The 21,801-nt window shown below is 39.6% G+C and overlaps 2 protein-coding genes and 1 long non-coding RNA gene across 3 annotated transcripts; 1 reads left to right on the plus strand and 2 right to left on the minus strand.

The window, feature by feature from the left end:
- Positions 1 to 65: 65 nt before the first annotated feature.
- LOC120739875 lies at positions 66 to 15,045 on the plus strand. Its single transcript, XR_005697294.1, has 3 exons — positions 66 to 76; positions 2,980 to 2,984; positions 14,821 to 15,045. It is a non-coding gene; the product is annotated as an uncharacterized LOC120739875 (long non-coding RNA).
- LOC120739874 (CD209 antigen-like protein D) lies at positions 3,885 to 8,934 on the minus strand. The gene is made up of 6 exons (XM_040041827.1): positions 8,860 to 8,934; positions 8,349 to 8,438; positions 7,815 to 8,081; positions 7,570 to 7,736; positions 6,313 to 6,449; positions 3,885 to 4,030 (listed from the first exon to the last, which is right to left on the minus strand). The coding sequence occupies exons 1-6, from the start codon at positions 8,924 to 8,926 to the stop codon at positions 3,886 to 3,888; spliced, it is 873 nt and encodes a 290-aa protein (XP_039897761.1). The 5' UTR covers positions 8,927 to 8,934; the 3' UTR covers position 3,885.
- Positions 15,046 to 16,076: 1,031 nt separating the features above from the next.
- Positions 16,077 to 19,484, minus strand: LOC120739868 (protein NYNRIN-like). Its single transcript, XM_040041818.1, has 2 exons — positions 16,723 to 19,484; positions 16,077 to 16,677 (listed from the first exon to the last, which is right to left on the minus strand). The coding sequence occupies exons 1-2, from the start codon at positions 19,412 to 19,414 to the stop codon at positions 16,508 to 16,510; spliced, it is 2,862 nt and encodes a 953-aa protein (XP_039897752.1). The 5' UTR covers positions 19,415 to 19,484; the 3' UTR covers positions 16,077 to 16,507.
- Positions 19,485 to 21,801: the final 2,317 nt, after the last annotated feature.

A 21,801-nucleotide genomic window follows, 5' to 3' on the forward strand; every position in this document is an offset into this window, starting at 1 on the left:
CATCCACAACTATTTTCAGTTGAGGATGATAAAGGATTCAGAAAGTTTATTCATGCAGGTCCATATGACAGAGAATGTGCATCATCTTCATATTTTAATTTATATTTAATTGTGTTGTGGTTTGCAGTGTTTTGTGTAGTTTCACTTTAAATTTGTTTAAAAGGAAAAAGCAGAAAAATTAAATAGTTAAAAGTTGAACTGTGAATAGTGAGTTTTGTATTATATGATTTATTTATTACATTTTATGTGGAGTGAATAAATAAAAGTATATTTATGTGGCCCCTACAGACAAAGCATGTACAAACTCCAAAACACGTAAAAACTCAGAAGCACGTACAAAACACAACAGAAGTGCTCCAGGGTTGTGTAGCTTTCTGGATTTTATACTTATTGGGCTACATATTTATTTATCATACAGGCTATACAGTACATAGCATCAAAACTCACATGTTTTATGTAACTAAAGTGTTGAATTATGTGGGCTACAGACAATAATTAAGTTATAGATTTTATATGAAAAACGTGTATACTTACTGCATTTGAATCATTTTAACCATATGTAACTACTAGGGGTGCAACGATACACAAAATTCACGGTTCGGTTCGATACTTTGGTGTCACGGTTCGATATTTTTTCGATACAAAAAAAATGTTCATGTCTTTTTAATTTGTCATTTATTAAAATTATAAATATATATTTTAACTCAAAAGTACAGTTTTTAAATTTAATGTTGCTGAAACAAAAGTAATTAAAAAATAATAATTGAGTAATTGAGTTTACGTGTGGACGAGGAATACAGAGTTCGTCACGCAACGTCAAAGGTATGTGCCTTTTTTCACGTCACGCTGTGCGCCATGTTATTGTTTACATGAGAGGAATTGCAGATAGTCAGATTAACAGTATTTTGTCTCTATCTTCAGGTTTTACAGGCTTACATACACATGCAGTTACTGTCCCTCCACTTACAAAGGCAGAGGCGTCACGATGTGATTATTTTACGTGTAGTTGTTTTTTTCCTGTGTAATAATGTTCAACATTGCTGTCAATACATTTTTCAAAAAATACCTCTCTGTGAAAAATGGGCTTAAAAACATAAACAACAACATAAACAACTGTGGGATACTGTTTGTCCGTGATTTGAAGAGCCCAGCCCCTGATACCGATGCAGGGAAAACCAGTTCTGCAGGGAGACCTACCTCGGCACTTGTGCAGGTGAAGCCAAAGGAAAGATTTGCTTCACCATATTTTCTAGTCTTTGGCTTAGAATGAAGTTGGTTTGGAAACATATTCAGCGATGCTTCATCTCCTGCTTTGCGTTTCTGTGGGCGCCCCGTGCTAGCAGTGTCCAAGCGTTTTGTCCCCCCCCTTTCATTCCCCCCCTGCAATGGCTCTGCGCCCCACACTTTGGGAAGGTCTGCATTAAAGCATCATAGTCAAGGGAACAGAGGAAAGAGGCACATAAACTCTGACTGTCTTGCACTGCCCTCTGCTGGGAACAAGTGAAAACACTTTTACTGACGGTTGGATCAACATCCTGAGTTTGGTGCCAAACGCATCATTAAATACAGAACAAGATCATCGAGTGAGGGCACACTGACAACAACCACCTAGCATTACATTTTCTGCTTTCAATCGGTTGCACAGCACAGCTCTCTTCATGATGCTAATATGTATTCATATAGAGATAATAGCTTTATTTTATAGTATAAAAAATAAAATCATTACTGTTTAAGACAATATTAACATTTTATTGAGCAGAATGAAGTATAGGGTGAAGAAAAGTCAGAGTGTAATATCTCCATATAAAATGTTTAATTTGAAACAGGACAGAACAATTATATTAAAAATTAAACATAACAGCTGCTGTTGTGAAGCAGAGGCTCCGCTGGTGGGCTTTGGAGGTGACGAGGATCTTCGACTTGTTCCTGACCAGGAGTGGGCATTCCACCCTTTTCCTGCTGAGGACCGCTCCAGGGTTACACCTCAGACCGTCAAATATATGAATGTTATTAGATGGATTTTAATTGTGTTCTTATGTAACTGCCATAAATTTTCAACAATGGCTTTAAAAAGAGGTAAGGAGGATGGCACACACATCTTCTTGATAAAAGAGTGAATCAAATCCACCATTAAAATTACAACCAGTAGTTGATATCAGTCACATGCATATCTGGCAAGACACTTTGCTGTGTCGACACAACTCACTGCTGATTAATTCTTAATCACTGAATTCCAGTTCAAACTTTTATCAGTGACAAAAGTGAATCGAAAATAAAAGTAAAGTAATCTCTGGTGTAACCTTTAATTTGATGATACACAAGATCGTAATATGCTGACTTTCTATAAGAAATCAAGGAATGTGCTGAAAGTCTAGTCAATTCTATAGTGCTGCATAATCAATGATCAGTCATTTAAAATAATTATCATACATGATTAGATTTAAAGGCTATTTGTGTGCCTTGAAACTTCTTCTGTAAACTCAGTGCTCTGCGCTTTTTAAGATTTAACAGTCAGCTGCACTTGAAAGATTTTAAGTGTGACATACAGAAAATGGGATGAATCTTCATGGAAACAGGACGTTTATGGTGAGATAGTGCAAGAGTTCTAGTGACCTTGACAAAGTTCCCTGAGTTAAAATAAGGCACTACTGCTGAGCTGAATGATAAATTCCTTTTTAGTTAAATTTTAGTTAGAATTTTTTAAAGGAAGAAGTCAAAATATCTTTGCATAAACGAAATGTACTTTCTACAGATAAGATGTAGTAAGTCCAAAAGAAATGAAGCCCACGTTCAGCACTGGTTAGTACATTATGTTCATGTAAAAATGAATTGTTGGCATGTGCCATGAATTCAAACGTGCGCCAAGTTTCCTCTCCTCCCTGAGCAACATCTGCAGTTTGGTTGCTGTTTGGTTTGCTCTTGTGCACCTAACACTGCATCCACCAACTCTTCATGCACCGCTGACAGTTACATTGTGAGTTTGAGTTTCTTCTTCATGTTTCTTTAATAAACTTTTTCTTAATTAGCATTTCTATCTGCACCTGTCTTGCTGCCATGGCTGTGTGGCCTAGTTTTGATAAAATCAAGTAAGCACGGCCTAGGCCATTTTCATGGTGCAAGGATCCTTCTTCTGTGCTGTATAATTATAATAAAATACAATGATCATACATAGTCCACTTTGGGTACAGCACAGTGCAGCGGTCCCTGTTCTGCAGGTACTCTGGTTTAGATCTGCAGAGTGTGAAGGGTTGTTTCTCTCTTTATGTCAGTTATGGACTGGAAACTTGTGAAGGGTGTACATTGATTGTATCAAATTCATTTAATAACAGTCTCTCTTTTTTGCCTTTGCCATGACTTCAGAGCAACTTGCCAAGTTTTTTAGCAAAATCAGATTTAGTTCACAGATGTTTTCTGTGCTGCCTACAAATTCCAATGAACCTAACCATCCATATTTATGTTTCCACATTTGTCCTTATTTATTTAGAAAAACAACAGAAATACACGATTAAAAGACACAAGAACAAGCATATCAAACAATTACCATAGCAAAAAAAGTAGATCCACATAAAAAACATACGGTATACGTGTTACAGTTTAATGTCAACTTGTCTATTGCATCGCATTTACTCTATATGCTTTTATTTCCAAAATAATGTTAATTATTATTATAATAGTTTTTTTCTTGATACTAACCAGGCTGGCTTTAGGTTTAGTGGAATTTCTTTTAATAACAAATAATTTTCACACAGACCTCTAAAGTAATTAGAATGTTAACTGCACTGTTGTAGACTCTGAATATGAAAAATAACCCAAAAACTGATAAAATATTTCTTGTTAAAAATGCTTTTTTAGCATCATATCAGGAGTGAGAAGAGTTTTTCTTATTTACATTTCACACATCCAGTGCAACTGCTTCAAGTCACAATTTCCATCATAGCGGGTCTTCCAGGGATTAAAGGCGGAGTGAACTGCAACCCCACAATGTTCTCCAAAATTTCCGCCGTTGTTTGGTTCTCCATCCATCCAGTACCTAAGAAAATTGCATCATGTATTGTTAACTTCAAACCACACACTACCGGTCAAAAGTTTTAAAACACCCAATATTTTCAGTTATTTATTGCAATTCAAGTCATTCAAGTCCAATGAATAGCTTGGATTGGTACAAAGGTTCACATCAGGTGAACTGTCAGAGGTAAAAAAGAAAAAGAAAAGAAAAAAAGGTTACCCAATGTACATTTTAGAATTATACAGAAAGGCCTTTATCAGGGAACCCAAAACAGAGGTTGATGAAGCCTTGAAAGCTGGTGCTACTAATTCCTACAGGTGTTCCAACTTTTCTGGATTACTTACAACCACCTCTGTCTGCATAAAAGCAGTGTTGGATCACATTGTGGTATCATGACCTCGTGAGCATCAGTTGAACAGTACTGTATTGGAGAAATTAGTGTGTTGCTACAAAAATGGTGAGAAAAAGGCAATTAACAATGGAAGAGAAACAGATCATCATAACATTTAAAAATGTAGGTCTTTCCCAAAGAGAAACTGCAAAGAAAGTCAAGGTGTCAGTGAGTACAGTTTGCTTCACCATCAAAAGGCAAGAAACTGAGGAAAACTCTGACAGGAAGAGGTCTGGCAGACTCAAAGCCACAACTGAATCAGAGGACATGTTTCTCAGAGTTAACAGCTTGTGTGATAGGCAGCTCACAGGACAACAGCTTCTAGCACAGCTTAATAGTGGTTGTAGTAAGCAAGTCTCAGTTTCAGCTGTGAAGAGAAGACTTCAAGCTGCAGGTTTGACAGGATGAGTTGCTGCAAGAAAGCCATTGCTTAGACGTCAGAATAAGACAAAGAGGTTTTCCTGGGCCATGAAACACCGCCGTTGGACTACTGAAGTCTGGTATAAATCTTTAGTTCATCACAAAGGATCTTTGAATGGCTTAGAGTAGGTGAAAGGATGGTTCCAGTGTGTGGAATCAACTGTCAAACATGGAGGAGGAAGTGTGATGGTCCGGGGCTGTTTTGCTGGATCCAGGGTCGATGAATTGTACAGATTGAGAGGCACCCTGAACCAAAATGGCTGCCACAGCATTCTGCAGCGCCATGCCATATCCTCTGGTGTGCTCCTAGTTGGTCAGGGGTTCATCCTACAGCAAGATAATGACCAATACATAATTCCAAGCTATGCCAGAATTACCTGAGGAAAAAATGGCCTGTATTTGTATAGCGCTTTGCTAGTCCCTAAGGACCCCAAAGCGCTTTACACATCCACTCACCCAGCCATTCACACGCACGTTCACACACTGGTGATGGCAGCTACATTGTAGCCACAGCTGCCCTGGGGCGCACTGACAGAGGCAAAAAAAGAACAAGATGGTAAGCTTGAAAACACGGAGATGGCTACTTTGATGAGTCAAAAGTAAAAAATCAATTTTCGTCTATAACTTGATTCTATGATTTTGAAGTCCCATTGCTTATTTATACTATGCTTTCATTTCAGAGTGCAATGACACATGAAACTGTATAATTTTCAATAAAAAAATGGAAAAATTGGGGTGGACTGTCATGGCTGCTACGGCAGTCATGTGGTGTTTGTGAAGGAAGGACCCAAAATGCAGGCAAAGGCTGTGATGCGAGCGATCGTTTATTTACAGTGATGGCAAAGTGACAAAAACAGGAAAAAAGGAACGGGGGGCTCCAAAACCTAAACTGGGAAAACTAACCTCATACAAACCCAAACTGAAACACAAAACGTTAAACACTGGGATACCTGGAAGCATGAGGAGGCAAAAGGCACGGGAACATGGGGCGAGACAGGCAGGGATGACACGGAGAATGTTGAGCAGAGACATGCTGAGAAACAGCAACTAACGCAGACGGACCGACAACGAGCAAAGGCAACCTCACACTATAAGTACACACACAGAGGAACAACAAGGAACGGCAAACAGGAGGCACAGCTGATCCTAATTAACATGAGGAGACAAGAGACACAGACCCTAAAAGTAAAACCGGAACCCACAGGCTGAACTACAGACACAGACTCAGGGAAATGAAACAGAGCACAGATGGAGCACACTGACAGATAACTAGGCACACAGCAAAGGAAGCACAGGAAGAAAACCTCTCAACTAGAATACATAAAAAACATCAAATCGTCAGATAATAACCACAATAAGAAGAATAACAAACACAAAACGCTGGGTCACCAACCCAGCACCATGACATGGTCTAAAACTTTTGATTGATAATATATATAATAAGATTAATTAATTTAACATAAAAGTATGAAGAAATGATTGGTGCTGTTCTCACCTTTGTTGCACCTCTGTGACATTATTAATCCATGTCCAGTTCCCCTCGTTCTCCATGTCAGTGAGTCCAATCCAGAATCCATTCTCCCACTTACTATTACTGGTTTTCATATTTTGGATTATGTTACTCACATATTTCTAAAGAAAAAAAAGAAAAAAAAGAATCAGTTAACACCTAAAATAAAGTTTTCAAATGACCTAATTATAACAACCAATATAGAAATTAACTCATTTTCAGGGCACGACCTTGACGTGTACAGTGCAGGTTTGTGGCTACATTACATTCACCTGCTCTACTGTTTTTGAGCAGTTCGAGTCTGTGTGATTTGATCAGGTGGAAAAACTTTGTAATGACATAAAGACATCATCTTGTCCAAATGATGTTGTTCCAACACATTTCTTAAAAAAGATTCTCAAGGTGGTCAGTTTTAATAGCAGTCTTAACTCAGGTGTTGTGCCAGCCTGTGATTAAAGAAACTAATCTCGATTCCTCTGTTCTTGCAAGCTTCAGGCCTCTTTCAAAGCTTCCCTTTCTGTCAATAATTTTAGAAAAGAATGTATTTTTTCAGCTGCAATTTCTGTACAGTCACCATGTTCTCGAGAGGTTTCAGTGCCTAAATTGCCTAAATTTGCCTCTCCACATCAGACAGGCTCCTACCCTCAATCTTTTTAAATGCTATCTTAAAACACAGCTCTACTCATTGGCTTTTAATGCTGCATGAGAGTTATTTACTCATTTATTTGTTATTTGGCATTGATGTTAATTGATATTCATTATTTTATTGTGTAATTTGCATGTTTGTACAGCACTTTGGTCAACACCACTGTTGTAATTAAATGTGCTATATAAATAAATAAATAAACTACATAACATTTTTTAATTTTTCCATCACCTGTACCTTATGTTTATTAACAGGAAGCAGATTATAGCATGTTGACATGACTGTTTGCTGTTTTTTGCTAATTGTTTACTTGATTTTTTAATAACATATATTTCTCTTTAAATTTATTTGTTGACTGCATGTAGTTTGAGTTTTGGATGTCTATTCTGTTAAAAGGTGACCCAGAAAGAACAGCTGGTTCTTGGGTAATAACATCTAAATGAAGATAAACATACTCGATATGAACTTTATAATCAGCTCTACGATTAGCAGAATTTAAATCCATGTTAATCACTCTCTGTGGTCTCTTAGGCATGTAGACTTTCTGTCTATCTCACCTATTTTTTTACAGTCATCCTTGTTTGTTTTCAACCCACCTGCTCTTCCTGGTTATCGATCACAACCAGGTCAGAGCCACGACTAACACAGTCCTCTCTGCTCTCATGCCAGTTCTTTTTGACAGTAGAGGACTCGGTGTAGGAGAAGAAATAGCAGGACGAGTTGAAAAGAGCCCAACCAGGGAGGCATCCGCCGCAAGATCCCTCTGAGAGAAACAAAGAGTTATCGTCTTCTCCAGTTAACACATTTCAGGAAAACATAAATAAGGATAAAAGTTTCTCACCTAAAGTTGACACATTGGACTTCAGGTTTGCCTTCTCCACTTGCAGTGCTTGCATCTGTTTCTGATAACCATCGTTGACGGTCTTCAGCTCCTCAATTTTCACCTTTACTTCTTTGTGGTTGTTGATCGCGCTCTCTAACGCCTTCTTGGCCTCCTCTTCAGCTTCGATCACATCGCTGTGGTTGCTTCGGAGATAGTCGAGCTCACTGAAGAGCTGTGTTACAGCTGGGTTGGAAATGTGCAAGGAGTCCTCTTTGACTTTGGCACCTGAAAATGTTTGTGTCAAAATATCAATAGTTGAATCCCATTTCAAAATACTGGAAAATAATCTTGACACAGTTTTGTTTAGAAGGAACTAAAATAGTTTTTTAATCAACAAACTAGAACATTTTCTATTTAAAAGATGTGTTACTGCTTGTGTTAACATGATTACTCTAAAATCTTATAGTGAAAGTGTGTCATCAGCAGTTTATCAGTAAGTTTCCAAATTAAAAAAAGTGGGAAACGAAACTTAATGTGAATTTTCACACTCACAGTTAACTCCAATAACAACAGCCGTTATCAACAGCACAGCGTTCAGCAATCCAAGGAACGGTATGATCGGTGGGTACTTTGTTGATCCACCTTTAGTAAATAAACATAAAAATATTGTAATGTTTCAATGTTTGGCAGAAAACACAATTGACTTACATTTTCCTTCTCAGCTTCTTCTGCTTTGTAGGCATGCTTGAACAAGTGAACTGTATATCCTCACAGCTGCAATGAGTTTGCGGTCAAGCCACAAACCAGCTACATTAGAAAACACATCTTATTTACTGTAGCTATATTTAGGTTTATCTGACCTCATACAAATACAACTTCATATGCAAGCATCCTACAGAAGCACACAGGTTTAGCAAATATTTAAGAATGATTTCAACTAATGTTCTTCCACTAAAATAGGCAACACTGACTTCAGGAAACTACCTGGAAAAAAAAGATGAAATTGAAAGAAAAGAGGAGAAAAAGTGATGGCTAAACGAGTCACTGTGGAAGAAACTCGTACCTTGCCTAAATATATCATTGGACGGTGTGTCATTGTTCTCGTTTGGCCTTCTCTGTGGATTATCCATGACTGCAGTGTTGGTTGTAATGCCTACTGATCTGTCTGACTTCTCTTTTATAGCCTCAAAAAACTGACTTTGAACACGTAATGCTTGCTGTGGGTGTATCAGTTCTGCCTTGAATTCTGGGCCATTGACATCTGTTCGTGTTTCTGTGAAAACCAGTAATTTGATTTAGGATGGAGGTCGGCAGCCACACGTGGCTCTTTCGTCCTCAGCTGTGGCTCCCTCAAGTTTTGGGCGGAAAAAATAAAAGTAAGAAAAATTTGCATGTTACAGGGATAGCCTGCTTTAAGAAGACAGCCTGATGGTAATGTATTCCGTGCCACAGGTTGAATGTTGTGGGGAAAACAGAGACGGCCTCTCTGTGCACAAGTGAGTGCGAGTTACATCTGCAGCACGAAGTTTAAAGAGTGAGAAAAGTATGTTTATAGTTGGAGCTACTGCAGCCAAAAGAGTCTAACCGGCCCAGTTGTGAGCGAAATGTTAGCAATAATCTGCAAACTGTGTTTAGCGCAACCCTCCGATGCCTCTCTCCATCTCTCCACTTTGCGATAAGTTGACCCAGACCAGACAGCTAGTTACCACCTACGAGCCAAACTCAGAGCACATTTCCCAGAGTTCTCTGCACTAAATCTGCCATTACGATATGACCCACAAGCAAAGATTTGCACATACTTGTTTCATACTAGGACTTTTGTGGATCTGTGCGAAGCTGGCAGCCTTAAATGTGCATCGAAACATCACGTGGGCATGCAGCGCGAGCTGTGTGTATCCGGTGATTCGTCCACATGTATTTAAGGTTTTGTGAGCTGGATTGTTACAGAATATTCTGGTGTTTTTCAATAACTATCTATCTATATTTTCCACCATCAGCTTTTGTATTTTTTTTACGCCCAGGGCTGCTGCCTGCGGCTTGATGAAAAACAGAAGATGACAGCACATTAAAATGAACTGAAGTGATAATTACAGACAAATAGTTATCACGATTATTCTTTTTACTTTAAAACTATTCGGCCACTGCTGCGTTTTATTTATTTGAAAGTGGACTATTTTCTATTTGATGAATTTTCCAATTTCCAATTTTTTCCCCTCCTCTTCATAGCATCTATAAAACAGTTCTTGAAAGTAAAAAGCTCTTCATCTTATTAAGAAATCTTATTATTCTTGTATTAGGTATAAACGGACTATTCACACCCCCCGGCTGCACTACAGACACATAAGCACGAGTGCGCATGCGGCTGTTTTTGTCCCAGAATACGGTCGGAGGGGCTAAAATGTCCCTGTTGATGTTGAAGGTTGGTGAACCCTGGTCTAGGGACTTGCTTGAAATGACATTTTCTCATAAATCAGTTATCCTGATGCTTCTAAAAGTTTAAACCAGTGCCAGTTTTTTGTCATGACTATTGTACAGATGTAGTTAACCACATACTGTATAGATTGTAGATTACTGTAGACATACTGTATACTGTAGACTGTAGATTTCACTATATTTTTCAAATCGCACTGTTTTAGTAGAATAATAAAAATACAAGCTATTACAAAAATTCAAATTTTCATTCCTTCTGCAAATGTGCTCTTATGTTTTTTTTGTTTAGTTTTGTTTTTCTAGATCTGACTTCTGAAAACTTGTCTAAGAAACTACTAACAGATACTATGATGCAATTTTTTCGAGAGAAACACATATCCTCTTTTTTATGAAGAAGTAAATTGACAGCACATCTTACAATAAATTACTCTACCTTAGCTATAAAGCAGGAAACAGACAGTGCAGCTTTATATGATAACAACAAAATCCACTTATACATGCAATTAATTAACATCTAATTTATAAATTAACTATTAATCCACTATTATCACCCCTATAATCCCAGTTACATTATGACATGTTGTTTAGTACTTTGTTTTTATGAGTTGCAAAATTGTGGCTCGTTGGAATTTAAAAAAAAAAATTTGCTAATTATGCATTTAATAAAACATCCATACATCGTTTTTAGCTGTTTAACTGATAAAACTACAGTTCTGCAGTAATTGGCTGTAACTGTTGATTAATGTAATTGTCGAAAGCTATAACCAGAGGTAGAAAGTAACAGACAATACGTAAAAAGTATTCATATAAGAGAAGAGCTTGAGAAAATGTGGAGCGTGAAGGTAACAGTGGTCTCAGTGGTAATTGGAGCACAAGGTGTAGTGACTCCCAAGTTAGGCGAGTGGCTCCAGCAGATCCCAGGAATGACATCCGAGATCTCTGTCCAGAAGAGCGCAGAAGACCTGCTGATCAGGCACATTGATTGGTGCCTGATCAGCAGTACCTGTGAGCATAGACCCTGCTACAGTGGTCAGTTGAGGACTTCACATAGCACGCCATGGCTGACTGATCTGGGTTGGGACAATGTCATAGGGCAACTTCAAGGTGGTGTCCCAAAAAAACAAGTTGTAGCATTATTTGGAGTGAGCATTTGAAGTCATATATTGACTCCTGTGAAACTTTAGTTTCATATATGAAATATTTTTAGGATTCATTTTTTGAACACTGCCTCTATCCACCAATTTTAACCCCGAGGCAACAATGGGTGGCCAGAGACAATGTTTGAAAGTGAATGCAATGACTAAAACAGTGTCTGAGAATATTTAGTGAATCGTATATTTCACATTCAAAAGATAATTTCTGAGTGTGTTAGGGCAGCATAATTGTGACAAAGGTGAGGGATGTATGAAATATTCTCTTCACCAAAATAGATGTTAATAATTTAATAGTTCAAACTCATAGCTCCTGTAGTCTTCAGTAATGAGTTAATGTTATTTTATAGTTTCTTACTAGAAAATTTAAGTTCTTTAAATTTGTTACTTATAAGCCTGATGATAGTTTTAAAGTAAGATTTATGATAATTATCATATTTTAGCGTGTAAAAAGTGTAAATCAACGCTTTCCATTTATTTGATGAATGGTATTCTGCTGGTAGTCGTTGGAGTTCTTGGGATAACTGTGTCCATGACAGTCTACGTGACAAAAATACAACTTCAGTTTCCCTTTTCTGTAGAATTTCATAATGTCCGATCACAAAGAAAATGAACGCTGAGCAACTATATAAGGGGACAAGGGGATTTTACATGTTGGAAATTTATTTTGAGCCTTTCATGGAAACATGCTAATGTGGTGATTTTTGATCAGAACTGCTGTTTGTTCCAAAGTTTAGTTTGATGTTAGATATTTTACATTAAAGACACAAACACACAGATGTGATGTGATCGAAGCTGAAGAGGAGGACAAGAAGTTACTAGAGCATGTGAACAAAAACCATGAACAATGAAAGGTGGATATTGAGCAGCTAAAGACCATCAGTGATGGAATATTACAATTCTTGCAGCATTCATTCACACAGTCAGCTTACTGATTGCATGATCACTGCAGCCTCCAGGCTTATGAATTTAAGGTCAGCATCTGGTATCAGACTACCTCATGTGAAATGATCACTTTTTTATTACTCTTAATTGTTTTACTGTGTTTATTTTTGCGTAGAAAACTTTTTGTCTGTAATTGTTGAGTTTGCATCTTAGTATCATGTTTACCTGAGTTATCAGACTGCTTCAGATTGAGTAGATCTCAAATCGGTTGGCAGAATAGGTTTTAAACCACAAAATACGGACATATTTAATTAAATATGTCCGAGGTAGTTCCCTCTGCAGATGTGCTCTCTCTTTATTTAGATTGTTGCTGACATTTACAAACCGGATGTCTTAGAAACTGTTTTTCAAAAGTTATGATTTTTAGAGGAACATATTCTAACTCTTTTAAAGAAGTAAACTGATAATATCATGCGCTGTACACGTGGTGGACAGCAGCTACTCTGTCAGGCCTAAAATGAATAACAGGAAGCAGCCACAAAATTCACTTATTATCCCTTCAGATGCTCACCAACATGCTTGATCTCATTTCTAAATTATCCAGTAACCCAGTTAAGTTGAAGTCTTATATAATTCAAATATTCCAGAAATATGTTATTAGCCTTCCAAAATATTTTCTACAGTTAAAAATACTGACTAAATATAAATAATGACTTTGACTCTCTATTTATCATCTTTCCCTTTGTACACAGGCTGCTAACAGAAACAGGTTATTAAAGCTGCAGTTTTAATTGTTACCAGGATATTGTGTTAATAATGTAAAACATTGTAAGTCTGTATATATTTTAGATGAACAATTTACTGTAGCATTGCTGTAGATAAATACAGTGTGCACACATGGGCAAAACTTGTTTTAAACAGCAGTTTATATAAATGTGCTGAATAATGCTTTTTCATGTTAGCTGGAAGATTTACTAATATGCTAAAAAAAATTCTTAAATGCTTACAGAGATTCGTCTGATAGCAACTTGTGTTCATGTAAGATTGTGATGCATTATTGCAGATATTTTAGCTCAGTGGTTTTGTTGCTATTTCGCATTTAATTTGGGTAACACACAGAACAACGTTCCAGGTCTTGTAGAAGTTTGCTTTGCGATACAACGCTGCACAGCCCCCAATATCCTAATCAAACAAATAAAATAAAAGTTATTAGGGTCATTCTATCTCCAATCAGCAATGTTTTTGAACATTCTCTTGTTGACCATTTCTGATTTGCATAAAATTATTATGGTCCAAAGTCTGAATATATATAATGATTGTTGCAGATTTCAGTTTTATATAAGAAATAGTTTTGAACATTGCCTCTTTCCACCCTGTTTTACTTGAGTGGACAGAGGCAAAGTCTGAACGTGAATGGAATGACTGATAACCGGATGAGGCAATTATTTTTAACATGAATATCTGAAAAACCAAGATCGATAAAGGCCTGGAATGATCACTACCTGGTCTTAGCATGAAAATGAATCTTTTCTGTAATTTGGGACATTTATATGAAAAACTGTCTGAGTTTTGGCTAATTAAAATATTTGTAAAAATTCAAGCTGTCCTGTAAAGTCTTATATTAAAAGTGATGATTTCACATAAGGTAAGATGCTGACCTTAAACCCATAATCCTAACACCTAACCAACCATAAGCGTAATGCCACGAATGCTGGAGGCTGCAGTGATCATGCAACTAGTATGCTGACTGTGTCAGTGAATGCTGCAGAAATTGTAATATTCCATCATTGATGGTCAATATCCACTTTTCATTGTTTATGGTTTTTGTTCACATGCAGTGGTTCTCAAACTGTGGTATGCATACCACTGGTGGTACTTGGGCTCCCTGTAGTGGTATGCGGCAAATCTCCTCCCAAAAATTTAAGATTAAATAATATACCATTGCGGAGGTATGCAAAGGTGCCAAAACGCTGATGGAAAAAACACAGCTTTTTCCCACCGTACCAAAATCTCAGGCACCATCAATGAGTTGGTGGTCCTCGGGAGTATCGGTGGGGATGAAGAAGATGCCGTCAGTGAGTCGTGAACTATTGCCTGGATGCCAAAACTTCTGGTAGCCAGGCGAATGCGATCTGCTTCTTCTGCGAGTTAGCGGTAATCCTTCGCGGCCAGCAGCAACTGTCAGAGGAAGAGGTGAGTGAAGACAAATCCGCTGTCATCCGATCCTAGCAATCACAGCATGCTCTCCATGAGCTCGAGAGCGATACCATCACCCAGGCCTGAGAGAGAGGAGTTTCTCGGCCCACTCTGCATTGGAGAGGGAGTAGCGCCGCAGCAGCAGTGCCTTGAGAACGGTGTATTTCCCTTGGGTGGGGGGATTTCGGAGGAGGGTCATCACACAGCGGGTGGACAGCGGATCCAGCGAGGCCACCACATGATGGTATTTCGACACGACGACACGTCGGCTGAAACACCACGAAGAACAAACTGGGCTTTGACATGCACAAACCACGAAGGAGGGTCGTGAAGCCAAAAATCCAGCAGCTTAATCGCCGCAGCAAAAATTAAAACGTACAGCTCTGTTAGCACTTCTGACATAAATGAAGAGAGAAAACTCAACAGCAGTGGTGTTTGTAGGGCTACTGAATTTGGGCTAGCTAGTATATAATAATGTGCTACAAGGTGGCTAGCTACACAGCTATGGTTAGCACCCCTTTTTGGGGGGCTTGTTCAGATGAAATAGAACAAGATAGAAGCATCAAAGCATGTTGAAAACACAACAGCCCTGATAAACGCAGAGTAGTTTGTTCATATGTCATCACATAAGACCGGATGTTTTATTGCAGTACAGTTGTTATTATTATCACTTGTTCCATCCTGTTTATGACAGTTAAAATAAATAACATTCATATAATAAATAAAATTGTCTCGTGTAAACTGTATGTGGTGCTAAATAGGCCTATACTACTGTACTTTAATGTCGGTCACGAGGGTGGTGCTTCAAGAGCCATATATTCTATGAGGTGGTACTTGAAGGAAACGGTTTCCAGGGCCTAATCCGTGGATCGACTTCCTTCGAGGCGTGGACATCTATCAGCAGAGAATGTACCTTCACCTATCAGCAGAGAATGTCCCTTAGTCTGTAACACAGTCAAATATATTCTCAAGTAATATTCAAGCATGCCATTCAGCGTGTTAGTACGAGCTCGGGAGCAGCTTGGGAGAACAAGAAAACAGAGACTGCTTCAGGTTGTCTTCCCAAAGTGACTCAACTTTATTCACAAGTACAACAGTTTATATAGAGGGTAAAATTCATGAGACAGCAGATTATCAGTTTAAACCAGTACAGACCAAGATAAGGGAGCGTCTTCCTGCCCTTGGGTGAAGAAGCATCCTTTGTATAGTTTATTAGTTCAGATACAATTGTGATTATCTCAGCGACATATTTTCAAGGCACGAAATAAAGAGTTCTTTCATTAGTGAATTCTGAAACAAACCATCTGGCCTTCAACAGGCGTCTCCTAAGAGATTTAGAAACTAATGTAGCTGAGGGAGTGATCTCTGTGGTATTTCAACCTTGTACCAGCCTGTGATTCTCACACATCAATTCTTGGGTCAAAGAGAAAAATAACTAAAACAAAGGGGCCTTATTGAATGACAGAGTTTTCCTGTATAATGTCACTATAAAACAATATCCAGTAAATGCTCCCATGGTACTAAAATACCTAACAGTTCCCCTCTTTTATTATTTTTTAAAATAATAACTCAATATAAAGGAAAAATCACAAATGTAATAACGTAATATAAAAAGCAAATCATAATAGTTCACAACCTAATGTTCAATATACACATCAGGAACATCATTGGTAACATCTGGCACATCCTCAGGGTCAATTTGTGCTAATTGCAAATACATTGAAGTAGCTGTACTGGTAGCTATATGGGTTATAACGTGAGGAGTGTACTAGGTGGGTGTCTTGCCAAGTGGAGCATGAGGTATTGTCAGCAAAATGTGGCTTGCAGAAATGTGAACAGGATTGTAGTTTACAATACGAAATAGTAAATAAAAATCCTAAGGTTAATGCAGTAGATATGATTAATAACCTAAATATATAAAAAACACAGTTCTTCAGTCGTCTCCTGGCCTGGTCCCAGGTTCGAGAGACCCCGTATAAGCGTTGTGTGATGACAATGGGCATTTCATTTTTTCCATGATCAGGATGGAATGAGTCTATCTTTATCAGGTTAGACATTGTGTGGTACTCTAGGCTTTCTGTTCCTGCTGGATGTTTGAGTACCTTGTTGTTGTTCAGGTGGGGGATCAGAGGGCTTTCTGAGTCTTGGCTCTTTCAGGCGTTGTGTGTTAATCAGTGATTGTGTGTGTGTAGGTGTATTGAATCCGGGCGCTGGCTCGCCTGAGTCGTCATCTGTAGGTGTATTGAATCCGGGCGCTGGCTCGCCTGAGTCGTCATCTACTTGATCCGACGCCTTAGGTGGTTTGGTGGGGCTGGTCTTAACCCTGCTGGCATGAATCCACTGAGGTTGTCCGTCTGTTAGGATGCTGGTCCTCGTCACTGCAAGTACAGTCTGGGGGCTGGAACACGCGGCCTCCCCGAGTGCCCTTGGTTTTAGCGACTTCACCAACACCGCGTCTCCTGGTTTCCACGGATGGGTTGGATCTGTGGAAGGGAGAGGCTGAGAGAGACAAACTTTCTGATAGTTATTATTCAGTGTTTCTACCAGGTTATGAACATAGTCAGACAATGCAGTGTCTATGTCCCCTTCCAATAGCGGTGCCCCTCTGGAGGCTGACCATGGTGTTGGAAATGGTCTTCCCATGATTATTTCAAATGGAGATAATTTGGTTGCTGCGGATGGAGTCATTCTAATCTCGCAGAGGATTTGAGGAAGTAGTTTGATCCAGGTCATTCCTGTTTCTATCATTGCTTTAGTCAGGCGATTTTTTATGGTCCTATTCATTCTTTCTACAACTCCTGAACTCTGAGGATGGTATGGCACATGATATTTCCAGTCTATTGCTAGAGTTTTAGCACACTTTTGAATTACTTCTGATGTGAATGAAGGTCCTCTATCACTGTTAATTTGGTGAGGTATTCCAAATCTGGGTATTATTTCATTGCACAACTTTTGACAGACTACTTCTGCAGTTTCTTTTGATGTTGGGTAAGCTTCTACCCATTTACTAAATTGATCCACTATTACCAGTAAGTACTTGATGCTTCCTTGTGCTGGCATGTGTGTAAAATCAATTTGTAATGTATGAAATGGGAAATCTGGTTGTGGTAAATGCTGATGTTTTGCTTTTGGTTTTCCTACATTAGTTCGTGCACATGTTAGACAGGTTGCTAATATGCGTTTTACTGCGTGTGATGTTTTCTCAATTACAAATCTTGATTTTATTGCTCCTATTACCCCTCTTTGTCCGACATGACTCACACCGTGAAAATGGCGGACAAGGATTGGCAGTAGTGAAGATGGGAGGGCAATCAAACCCTCAAGGTTTTTGTATAAGCCGTCTCTGTTATCTAAGGTACAATCATTACTTTCCCAGTAAGTGTAATCTGAGGCAGAGGCCTGCTCTTGTATGAATTTTAGGTCAACATTTGTTTCTAAATAGTCTGGGAGTGTGACAAGTGGCAGCTGTAAAGGCAAAGATAATACTTCCTTTCTGGGTGGTTGCTGTGAGGCAGCAGCTGCTTTCGCGGTTACGTCTGCAAGAGCATTTCCCACTGCTTCGTCTGTGTCAGCCGTGCTGTGCCCCTTCGTTTTAACAACTGCAATTGCCGATGGCAGCTGTATAGCCTGCAAAAGTCTTTGAACAAGATCAGAATTAGCGATCGATTTTCCATCAGCAGATGTGAATCCTCTTTGTCTCCACAATGTGCCAAAGTCATGCACCACACCAAATGCATAACGGCTATCAGTGTAAATTGTTACCCGCTTATCCACATGTAGCTCACAGGCGCGTATTAAAGCCATGAGCTCTGCTTTTTGTGCTGAGTGAAATGGTAATGAGTGAGCCTCTAGTATGATGTCAGGCAATGTCACCACCGAATAGCCACAAAGAAATGAGTTGTCATTTGGTTTTGAACAGGACCCGTCCACATAAACAATGACTGAGTCTGGGATTGGTGTCTGCTCTAAGTCTGGGCGTGGTGCTGTGGATTCCTGTATACGTGTCATACAATCATGAACGTCAGGGTCGTCTGAACCATCCTGTCGGTCAGAGGAACACAGCATACGAATAAGTAAGTGTGCTGGCGAATTGGGTGTGCTGCTTGCTTTTATAGTGAGATTTGCTGTTGAAGTCAGTGTAGCTTCATAACCTGAGCGACGTTGTGCGGTCATATGTTGTGTAGTTATGTTTGCTAGAATGGTCGTGACCTGGTGATTGGTGTGTAGAATAGTGTCATGTGAGAGTGTGAGCTTCTCGCAGTCCCTTATCATGATAGAGCAAGCCGCTACTGCTCTCAGGCAGGCCGGCATCCCCTGAACTACTGCTGGCAGCACCTTTGAGTAGAAGGCTACTGGACGGTAGCCACAGCCATGCTCTTGGGCCAGTACGCCTGCACAGGTTGTGCCGTTCTCTGTGACGTACAGGTGGAACGGTAAGTGGTAGTCAGGCAGACCCAAACAAGGGGCGGAGGTCAGCGCTCCCTGTAATGCATTGAAAGAGGCAGTCATTTCTGTTGACCACAGTATTCGAGGAGGCTTGTCTTTTTTGCAGCATTCACGCAGAATGTGGTCATGAAAAGAACAGTCTGGTATCCACTGTCTGCAATAGTTCACCATGCCTAAGAAGGACAGCATTTCCTTCTGTGTAGTGGGCTTAGGGACAGAGGTCACAGCTTTGACCCTGTCTGTAGTCATGGAACGTTGTCCGTGAGACAGTGTAAATCCCAAATATTGAACAGAAGTCTGACAGTACTGCATTTTCTTTGCTGATGCTTTGTGGCCAGTCTGTTGGAGGTGCTGGAGTAGCATGTGTGTGGCAGTTTGACATAGTTTTTCACTTTCAGCACAGAGGAGGAGATCATCCACGTACTGTATCAGGGTACAGCCCTCTGGAGGAATGAAGCCGTCCAGGGTAGCACGTACCACCATTGAGAAAGCCGCAGGGCTGTCTACCATGCCTTGGGGTAAGCGAGTCCATGTGTACTGCTTATCTCTATGTGTAAAAGCAAATATTGGCTGTGTGTCCTCATGCACAGGCACTGAGAAAAAGGCGGAGCACAAATCCACCACAGTAAAATGTGTAGCTGTTGCTGGAATAGCTGTAAGTATGCTGGGAACGTCTGGGACGAGAGGTGGCAGAGGCAGAATGACTGCATTAATTTGCCTTAAGTCTTGTGTGAAACGCCATATGCCAGGTTTGTTAGGCTTTGGCACAGGATTGACAGGAGTATTATATGGAGATACTGTGGGCTTTATTACTCCAGCTGTCAATAAATCTCCTATGATGATGTCTAGGGCTGCGGCTTTTTCAGCGGAAATGGGATATTGCTTGACATATACCGGCTTGTTGTGTGTCAGCTGAGCGTGATAAGGTGTACAGTCAATAAATCCTACATCATTACCATAATGTCATGTTTTGATATTCAGCTGGCAATGTGACAGCAGAGATAGTACAGTGTATGGGGTAGGTTATCTATGTGTCGACATGGTGCAGTAATGTCATAGCCCACGTCTGAGTTATGTGACAAAACCACTGTTTGGCCTTCACTGGTGTGAGCAGTTATCATGTTGTTGAACAGTGTGAGAGAAACAAATATGTGGCTTCCAGGCATGGGGTTACCTGGTAGTGGTGTCTGTACACGTGTTTGGCACAGTGTGTGACGTGGGGTACCAGTCAGATGGATATCGAGTTCATTCTCTGCTGAGGCGTCCAGCTGACACAGAGGCTGTTCCTTCTCCATGGTGTCGGTGCATAGGGCAGAGAAAACATAGCTGTTATCAGTATCTGCAAACATTTCACCCTTTGTGTTAAATGAAATACACAAGTTCATTTTTGCCATTAAATCTCTGCCTAATAGATTCACAGGCGAGTTTGGAATAATTATGAATGGATGATATGTAATTTCATCTGGTTTTGGGCCCCAGCGTGTTTTTAGAGAATGAGTTTTGGGGCATTGCACTAGAGTTCCGTTTATTCCCATGGTGTTGATGCACACAGAGGAAACAGGCCCACTATAGAATTTTCCAGACAGTGAACTTTTAGTGGCTCCACTGTCAACTAAAAAGGAATAAATCTTTTCACCTATTTCTATATCTAACATGGGCAAGCTTTCTGTGTTACGGGACAATTGCAAATGCAGCATTGTGTGTAGTGCTTCACACTGTCCCTCATCCTCACCTGGGCCTCCCTATTGTCGGTCCAGTCTTTCGTTATCACATGGGTGGGGATTAAAATGTGGATTATAAGGTTGCTGCCTAAGTGCAAAGGGGCCATTATTTTGATGTGATTCCTGTCTGCGTTGCCAGTTACCTTGTCTGTAAGAGCTCTGCTGACGCCTAGTGGCAGGAGCTGGTCCTGTGTTTTGTGGTTGAGACCCACGTGCTGCTGATTTGCATTCCCTCCTCCAGTGTCCTATTTTTCCACAATAAAAACATACATCTCCATTCCTATCTCTCCTTCTGAAATCTCCTTGCTGCGCTTGTTGAGGGGGCGGGGCCCCTGCATACATCATTTTTTCACTTTCCTCTGAGCCTTCAACATCAAAATTCAACATCATCTTAACACTTTTAGCCTTCGTGCTGTTGGGAAAAAGATCTGCACCAGCTTTTGTTTTGACAAGTGTGATAAAGTTCTTTATTTTCATGTCATAGAGATTATCAGTGGCAGTCAGCTTCAACAGTTGTGAACATTCTGGATGAATATTGTTTAAGAATGTTGTTATGAAAATCTGGTCATTTCCTCCTTCAGGCATGCATGCCTCATTAGTCCAGCAGTGTGTGAAACGTTTCATAAAAACTAGAATAGATTCATCTGGCTTTTGCTTACACATGGTTACTGCATTTAAATCAATTTTATCTCTAGACATTGTGAGCAGAAATTTCTTTAAATTTTGAAAAAAGGCTGTGATTTTGTCATCGTTTATCCACAAAAACGAGGTGGTGTTGGCTGCTTGGTCATTTTTAGGGTCTAGTTCCTCTACTTCTTCAATAAGCTGAGATTCAGTCACACCTGGAATTCGTTGACATAATATATCTATAATCAGGCCCACCCAAGTGGTGGTATCTGGTACTTCTCTGTAATGCAGAAACAAAGGCTGTAGGATTTTTTATCGGACCCGTCTAAGGTCTTTGAATTATTCTGACCCATGGTCAGTGATTTCCAGAGGGGTTTAGACGCTTGAAGGATTTAAGTTAGTTTTTTTTTGCTGTGGCACACCTGAGGTTACTTGATTTTTTGCTAGCAATTTTATCTTTTTAGTGAGCAACTTCTCACTTTTTAACGAGCAACTTCTCGTTTTATGACCCCAGGCAACTTCCTGTGTCCTTTCTGCTGGTGAGCAACT

The sequence above is a fragment of the Simochromis diagramma genome, unplaced genomic scaffold (genome assembly GCF_900408965.1).
Source record: "Simochromis diagramma unplaced genomic scaffold, fSimDia1.1 OVJJ01000304.1, whole genome shotgun sequence".
Classification (NCBI taxonomy): domain Eukaryota; kingdom Metazoa; phylum Chordata; class Actinopteri; order Cichliformes; family Cichlidae; genus Simochromis; species Simochromis diagramma.